The sequence below is a fragment of the Benincasa hispida genome, chromosome 3 (genome assembly GCF_027475165.1).
Source record: "Benincasa hispida cultivar pf3 chromosome 3, pf3_genome.v1.1, whole genome shotgun sequence".
Taxonomy (NCBI): domain Eukaryota; kingdom Viridiplantae; phylum Streptophyta; class Magnoliopsida; order Cucurbitales; family Cucurbitaceae; genus Benincasa; species Benincasa hispida.
Window position 1 is genome coordinate 50,050,270 of NC_143480.1, and position 9,394 is coordinate 50,059,663.

At 27.5% G+C, this 9,394-nt stretch overlaps 1 protein-coding gene across 1 annotated transcript; it reads left to right on the forward strand.

The window, feature by feature from the left end:
• The first annotated feature begins 475 nt into the window (after positions 1-475).
• On the forward strand, positions 476-2,837 carry LOC120074473 (transcription factor DIVARICATA-like). The gene is made up of 2 exons (XM_039027609.2): positions 476-1,671; positions 2,094-2,837. Exons 1-2 carry the CDS (start codon positions 1,253-1,255, stop codon positions 2,557-2,559), a joined length of 885 nt encoding a protein of 294 aa, XP_038883537.1. The 5' UTR covers positions 476-1,252; the 3' UTR covers positions 2,560-2,837.
• Positions 2,838-9,394: the final 6,557 nt, after the last annotated feature.

Genomic DNA, 9,394 nt, shown 5'->3' on the forward strand with positions numbered 1-9,394 from the left:
AAAATATAAAATCAAATATATTTTCCTAATATTTTATTTTATTTTTTAATAATTTTATCATACATATCCATCAACATTCATAAAAGAATATTTCTATACTTCCATCTTTACACAGATATGGACATTTTTTAAAAGGAAATTGTAAGATAAATACATATAAGGAAAATTATTTTAAATGGTAAAGCTATTGAAAATAGATATAGCAAAATTTTAGAACTATCAATAATAGATGTTGATAGACATTGATAGACTATTATCGTCTATCATTGATATTTTTAAAATTTTACTATATTTTTTAAATATTTTAGTTAATTTTTTTATATTTAAAAATAACGTATTTTTTTATAATATATAAAGTGAAAGATCGAAATCTCATATTTCGATATTAATAATAAAATTCATATCAGTTAAATTATACTCATACTTGACATGGATATGGACATTTTAAACTTTGATCGGAACACCATTTTTTTTTCTCACAAATGGTTTGGCAATTGGCATCTCTCCGTTTTCTTTTTATTTTTCCTCTCTCTTTTCTCTCCTCTCTCTCTTTTAAAACTTTTGTGTGAAGAATCAGCTCCCACAATCACCAGACCCACCAATTACAACTCAACACTGTTGACCTTTCATTTTCACTCTCTTTAATTCTCTGCCATTTTCTTCCTCCTTACACACCTCATAACTACTCAACCCATTTTCCCCTTCCATAATCACTCCCACCACTAACCTAGCTCAGCTATGGCTTTCTGATACATCTGATTTCCCTTTTCTACTCACCATTTCAAACAATTTTCACCATTTCTCTCTTTTAACATCTTGGGTCTTCCATTTTTCAATTGGGTTTTCTTCTTTGCCATTGATTTTGCTTTCTCCATGCTTTTCCTCAAATGGGTCGAGCTCTATTCACAGTTTCCTGAAAGAAAACCCCCTCTGTAATTCTCATACAATCCGAGCTTGATTGACTATGGCGATGATGGAGGATTGATTTACTGTAATTTGTTTTGTTTGTTGCCTCGGATCTGAAACTGAGCCTCTAGGGTTTCGTTTTGGTCCTCTCACGAATCTTCCTAGGGCTCTGAAAAGTAAAGAAGTCTTTTCAAGATTCCCCAATTTTTTTTTTGCCCTTTCTAAGTGAAAAGGCTTCACTGATTCTTCTCAGATGCTCTTGTTTTTAATGCTTTCATGACCTAAAAAAGCTCTCCATTCCTCTGCATTTCCTCTCTGGGTTGTTAGAGAGAGACATTTTTGGGCTATGGAATTTCTGTCTCCAGCTTCTTATCTTCGAAATTCTAACTGGCTATTTCAAGAAACAAAAGGAACCCAATGGACCCCTGAAGAAAACAAACGGTTCGAGAATGCTTTAGCCTTGTACGATGAAGATACTTCCGATCGGTGGTTCAAAGTTGCTGCCATGATTCCTGGCAAAACCATCGGTGATGTGATTAAGCAGTATCAAGAACTGGAGGAAGATGTTAGTGATATTGAGGCTGGTTTGATCCCAATTCGTGGATATGCTAATCGTCATTCCTTTACATTGGAACGAGTTGATAGTAGCCATGGATTTGATGGTTTGAGCCATTTCTATGGCTCCGGAGTTAAGAGAGGAACCTCAACTAGACCTTCTGATCATGAAAGAAAGAAAGGAATTCCATGGACTGAAGAAGAACACAGGTAAGTTTTAGCTCTGTTCTTTGTTCTGTTATCACTGAATTAGGATTTTCATTTCAAATTGTTTTTATCTTGTTTCTTGATGCTAAAATGTTATATGATTAGAGGGTTGTTAACAGTTAGAAATCAATTTACCACTTTATTTTTAACAGTCAGAAATCAATTCAACACTTTATTTTGAAGGATTCAAGACATGTCATAGAGTGATTTTAAATATGAGAAAAGGGGTTTAAACCATTTAAAAATTACCCACAAACATGCCCTCAGTGTTTTGTCTTGCTCTATCTTGATTAAGAAATTGTGTAAATGAATATACAGTAGTGTTCCATGTCTTTGTCAGTTGAGTTTGTGTGTTTTTTTTTTGTTGGTATCTCATGGCTGTGCAGCTTTTGATTTTGGGGTGTTTGTTGATTTTAAAACTACAGGCAATTTCTGATGGGTCTTAAAAAATATGGTAAAGGTGACTGGAGAAACATTTCTCGCAATTTCGTTACGACGAGAACACCGACACAAGTCGCTAGTCATGCTCAAAAGTACTTCATTAGGCAGCTAAGTGGTGGGAAGGATAAGAGAAGATCGAGCATCCACGACATCACAACCGTCAATCTCCCCGATATGAAATCTCCAGTCGGAGATAGTAACAGACCTCCATCCCCAGATCCTGCTACAATGGCTACACACCTGCATCAGCTTTCGAAAATGGTTGGCAGTGCTGAGCAGCAATTTAACTGGAAATCTTCAAATCAAATTCTCGACTCATCGAATGGTAACATGTTTATGGTTATGCCTTCAAATGGAACTCAGCAGCAGGAAGAAACCATTCATGAATCTCCTATTGCACCTTACTATACTATTTTTCAGATGCAACCAATGCACCAACATTATCACTGAACCTTTTCTTTTCTTTTCTTTTCTTTTTTGGGAGATTTTTGATTGTTAGAACTTAGGATATCCTTATTAATTAAAAGAATCAATCTCATTTAGCAATCTTGGATTGCTCTATCATATGATTATTGTGCATCATGTTGCTCTGATGTGAATATGTTGATGAGGAGAAATAGAACTTAAAGCTAGTGCATTGTTGTTAGGCTTTTTACTGAGAGATTTGCTTCTGCAGATCATGATTCAGGGTTAACTTTATGAATTATCATTTCCAGTGGTTTCTTTTTTCTTTCGTGTCGATCGAACATCGATTGCTCTCGAAAATTAGGAACAACTGAATATTTCTTCCTTCAACCCCTAACCCCCATGAAAAATCTCAATAACTCCATTTCATATTACTGTTGATATCTAATAAGAAAATATTCAGTGATAGTAAAGTGGAATTTATGGTTTCTTTAGATGTCATAATTGGATTATATTTATTTAATTCCTTGGTCATCAGTGAACCCTTGAACCCACACTACTCATGTCACTTAAAAGGAACATAAGAAATATAATATTGTAATTAATTTTTGGAAAAAATTAATTTATACTTCCAAACTGTTGCATTAATAATGATATTAATTTAAGCATACTAAAGTTATAAATGAATTAACTTAGACTTTCTTTTAGTGATTTATATTATTTTCAATTAAATTAATATAAAATTAACTTAGAATCACCTAAATAATAATAATAATAAATTTCCTAAAGTTTTACTAAGTAGGCTAAAAGATTGTCAAATAATTTATCTTAAATAAGGGGAAAAAATGAGAAAGATGAAAAGATGAAACATTGCTTATGTTAATAAGAACCACTACTATTAATTATATTCCAACATTTTTTTTTAATATTCCATGTTAGTCCTTGCATTTATAGAAGTTATACACATCTAGACTACATTATTGGTTTTGAAAATGGAATTCTAATAGTGGTATTTTTTTAAAAAAAGAACAAACATAAATAATCAAATCTCGAGAGATAATCTCAGTAAGCCACAACGAAAACCGACTCTCTAAAAAGAAAGTTTGGTGATATTCCGTCATCCAACAGGCAGGAAAGAGTGATAGATTTTATAAAAGTTTAAGGTATTAATTGATAGAATTATTAATTTAAAATTTTAGATTATACAACTCTAAAATTGACTTTTACCATTTTAACCGCCCCAAGCAAATTTTAGAGTCCAAGATAATAAGAAGCACTCCTAATGGGAGGAGTTGCACATGAATCAAGCACATACTTTTTGTTACAAAAATTTCTAGAAATTAAGGAAAGAGTTCTCTTTATTCTACCAAATAAAAAGTTATAATAAGGAAAAAATTACAAATATGGTTAAATTTAAATAATCTATCAATGATAGACCATATTATTAGTAGGAGTCTATTGATAGATCATATTACTGGTAAGAGTCTATCAACAATAGAAGTGTATCGCTGTTGATATATTTGGGAGTCTATCAACGATAGAAGTCTAAATGATCTTATACACTTGGTTATTATTTTTAAAAATGTTAACAATTGTAATTACCCTTATAATAAATATCATTTTGAATGATCATCTAAAAGAATTAATTTTTTTTTAAATCAACCTAATTGAGAAAAAAGAACAAGGCTTTAAACTTTAAAATTGGTATGTAAAAAGTTGAGCATCCAATACTCAACTCTCTTTCTAAATATATATGTTATAGTTGTATTAATCCACAAAGGGAAAAGGAGAATGCAATTTAAATAGTAATCTAATCTAAATGGAATATTCCTAATAGTGGTTTTAAAAGAGGACTTTAAAAAGTTTCATTAAGAGACTTTATTTTGTTTATTTGTTTGACAAGACAATAAACAGTTGTCTCTCCTATGGCCTTATAGCCTCTCTTATATATATATATATATATATATATATATGAATGAGTTCTTCTTCAAAAGGAATCAAGCATTTCTCTTTGACTCCTTTTTAAATTTTATAAATTTTCAACAACATCATTGAAGTGTTCTCAATGAATGAAAGAATAGTCCATAGGTATTTTAATTTGCTTGTTTGACCAATGAGAAAATTAATTAAATCTCTAGGTAATTAAGAAATTAAATTAAATTCCAACTCAGAATTGAATATGAAAAATTGTAATATGTGTTTAAAGTGTATCGAGACATTATTATATCCAAAAATCTATATCTTAAATCGATTGTCCAAAAAACTTAAATTAATAGGTGAAGATGAATTTAATTATATCATTTAATAATCCTCCTCACTCATGGACTTGAATTATGAAGAAAACCCAACAAATAAAAATGAATATTAAATGGGGAGGAAACAACAATACAGGACACAAACCAATCTAGTATGATATCATATTAAATCACTAATTGACCCAAAAGATTAACCTGATTGCTAGAGGTAAATTTAATCTTATATCACTAAGACTCCCCTTACTTGTGGGCTTGGTATATGAAAAAGACCAATAAGTGGAAATCAATATTAGTTGAGGAAGAAACAACAATGTAGGGGATTGAACACATGACCATCTGCTCTGACACCATCTTAAAAACTCTGGATGAAAGCAAATTTAATATTATATCATTTAACACTCATTTCACTTGTGAGCTTGAAATATGTAGAAAAGCCAAACAAGTAGAAATCAATATTAAATGGGAAGGAAACAATATTGCAGGGGCTTGAACAAAGAATCTCCCTCGAATACATGTCTTAATACTATCTTAAATCACCAATTGACCCAACAACTTATGCTAATAGATGAAAATGAATTTAATATTATATCATTTAACAGTACAATAATGAAGTTGAGCTTTATTTAATAATAATTACTGGAAAATGGGCATATGGACTAGTAAGAACGTTAAAGTTTAGATATATATAGAAATTTCATGAGTGAGCCTATGATTGTTTAAACATTAAATATTCTCTACTTTCATTAACTAAATCTCTATACATTTTAAACTTCTTTGTTAAAGGATCGATATAATTAAATTTACCATAATTTATAAACTTAGTACATGTTTGAATTGATTAGAGAAAAAATGATTTTCAAGAAAAAAAATTGTTTAAAATACACTTTGAAAATATTTTAAAAGCTATTTTGAGATATTGTCAAACACGTCAATTTTTTCTAAAATGACTTACTTTCAAAATTAAACACTTGAAAAAATAAACCCAACACACCCTTAAACTCTATAGCTGATAAGTGAGATAAAATATTAAAGTGTTGACATAACCAAATTTATTATAACTCACCGACTTAAGTTTTCAGGTTGAATTGCAATTTAATGCTCTCCATCATCAATTCCGACATGATACTCTATTTGCTCATCATTGAAGCCTTGGTTTGCACCTATTCTATTTTTCTTTTTTTTCTTTTTTTTCCCAAACCAAAAAAATAAAAATAAAAAATAAAAATAAAAATGAGTATATAAAATGCTAGGATTCATATTTGGTCACATCACTATTTGAATTTAAAATGGAGTTTGTTGAAATGTTAGTGGGAAGGCCCTTCTTCCACCTTTATTGGTTCCTCATACTATTTGTCGCATCCAAAACCACACAATAATCCTCCAAACAAGCAAAGAGAAATAAATGTTCCCTTAACTTTTCTTAAAGCAAGGTGGATTGTTTTAATCTCTTTCTCCCTCTCATTTTCAAGGAATTCTTTCTATATAGGCTTTTAGTTCAATATCACGTAGGGTCGAGAATATATATCGACTTAAATCAGTTATATATTAACATAAACATAGTTTAGTGATAATTAACGTATATTTTTTTTCATACAAAGATCAAAGATTGAAATTCTAATATTCCACATTTAAAATAAAATCTGTTGAACAATGTTTAGATCGACAAATATGAACTGAATTCAACCTAATTTTTATGAGGATTAAGTTCGAATCTTTAACTTTTAATTTTACAATTTAATATTCTTTATAAAGGATGTGGTAGAACTTAGGGTTTGGTTTTATTAAATATGGTGAAGTGAATATTCAACCTCCCAAAGATGTTAGTTCATTAAAGAAATAATAATAATAATAATAACAATATTGTTTTTTAAGGGTTGGATCCAACTATATGTTTATATATATAATGTAAGAGATGACCGAAAATGTATTAAATATTGTATATATGTGAAGATAATAGCAATAGTTAGTTGAAACAAAAGTCAACTTGGAACATAATATAACTAATAATTATAAATAAAGTATTATTAATTATTTTTTTCTAGAGTTCATAAATTCGAATCTCAACCATATTTTTTAACAAGAATCTCAACCATTGAAATTAGAGTTTAAATTTCTTAGCCTAATATATGTTTTTCTCACCTCAAAGAAAGTAAAGAAAAGAAAATTGCTATTTCTAATCTAAAATGTTATTGAGAGGACAAAAGTAACCGTCTTTTAAAAACTTTTTTTTCTAATTTTTATTAGTAAATTACTATTTTTAACTTAAAATGTTTTCAACTTACAAAACTAACATCTTTTTGTAAAAACTATTTTTTCTAACATCTTTATTACTTTTTGAGATTTTAAGTGGAGAATCCTACTTGGTGAAAATATTATTTTGTCCTTCATTCAAGTATTTTTCATTTTATCTTTTTCTATTACAACTTTTCAAACAGCTCCAATTTTAGACTTTATGAAAAATATTCATTGGGATTTCTTGTAAGCATTTGAAAATTTGTTGATAAAAAAAATTATTATGTAAAATTTCCTTTAAGAATTTAAAAATGGGGGAAAATTCACTCTATTCCAATTCTTATAAAAAAATTGTGAGATTTTTTTAAAACTTAAAAATACAAAAATTTAAAACTAAAAAAACAAAAACTATTCTCTTACAAAAATTTCGATAAATTTAAGTTTAAAATAACTAACTTAAAGTTAATGGAAAAAATTAGAATTAGAATTGGTAAAAAAAATTATTATGAAATTATAAATTATTAAAATTAAAATGAAAAAAATTAGAATTATTAATTATTAAAATAAAAAATTAAAAAAAAAAAAACTATTTCATCGATTTTTCCGCAAGTCTTACGGGGGAAAATGGGAAGAAAGCATAAAGTAGCTTTTTTAAAAAATATAATTTTAATTATTAAAATTAAAATTTATAATTAATTATTTCAAATACATTTTTTGAAAAAGAAAAACCTATTCTGTTTATTTTTCTGTAAGACTTACCGAGAAAATGGATAAAAAGTTTTTTTTTTTTATTATTTTTTTATTTTTATTTTTAAATTCTAATACAAAATGGACAGAATTTTTTTTATTTTAATATAAATAATAATTAATATTAAAAAATTATTTTTTGACCAATTTCAATTTCATTTTTTTCCAATAAATTTAAGTTAATTATTTTAAACTTAAATTTACGGAAATCTCTGTAAAAGGATAGTTTTGTTTTTAGTTTTTATTTTTTTTATTTACCATTCTTAATTTTGAATTGAAAATTAAAAAAAAAATAAATCTCACAAATTTTACATACGAATGAGACTTTAGTGAATTTCCCCATATTTTCAATTCTTGAAGGAAACTTCACGTAAAATCTTTTCTTACCAGAAAATTTCGAATCCTTACCAGAAGTCCCAAGATTTTTTCCCCTGTAAAATCTAAAATTGAAGTTGGATTTAGAAAGTTGTAATAGAAGAAGTAAAATGGAAAATACTTGAATGAGGAATAAAATGATATTTTCACGTTGTAGGACCCAAAATTTGTTAGAAATAACATGTTGATGTTTTTTTTTTTTTTTTTTAAATCTAAAACTAGCATCATTTTTTAAAATTCTTTCAAACAGTTTTTCTCGGTCCATCTCGGACGAGATCAACCACGAGATTTAGTTAAAAAATTATTTTTTTTTAACTTATTAATTGTTTTGGCCTTTTTGGGCCTTTTTCTATAGCAGATTGAACATCGAGATTCTACTAATTTTTTCAAATATTATGTAATCTACCCAAATCTTATATTAAATCTTATATATTTTCAATTTTTCTCCAAATTCGATTATCTTTATCAAATATTATATCAAAATCTATGTAATTTTTTAAATCTTTAGTCCAATTTCTAATTTCCAAATCAATTTACCAATTATCTTTTGGAGGGATCTCAACTAATTGATTTTTAAATTTTGGGAAAGATTATTTTTTTTTTTTATAAAAAAAATAGGTAAGATATGGAAAATATATAAAATCTCGATATTAATCTCAAGCAGATTAACACTAAGAACGGTGAATTCTCGGGTAGATTATATTAAAATTTTATATATTTTTTCTATCTTACCTTTTTTTTTTTTGCAAAATTTAATATTTCTCAAAATTTAAAAATCAAAATGCAATCATCCATTTATTTAGAAAAAGCTAATTGGAAATCTAGAAATTCATATAATTCTGGAAACAAAATTTGACCTAAAGTTTTGAAAAATTACGTGAGAATTGAATATAATATTTGTTAAAGATAACCAAATTTGAAGAAAGTTTGAAAAAAATATAAGATTTGGGTAGATTACATAATATTTAGAAAAAATAGTAGGATCTAAAGGCCCAAAAGTGCCAAAACAATCGATAGGTTAGAAAAAACTATTTTTTTAAAAACTAAATCTCGGTAGTCGATCTCACTCGAGATGGACTGACAAAAATTATTTGAATGAGTTTTCAAGAAGGGTGCTAATTTTGTAAGATGAAAACTTTAACGTACTGTTTCTGACAATTTACCAAATAGTTTTTTGAAAAAGAGGTTAGTTTTATAAAGTGAAAACTTTTTTATGTTAAAAATAACAAATTCATCCTTCTTTTTTACGTTTTTCAGATTTTTAGTTGAGA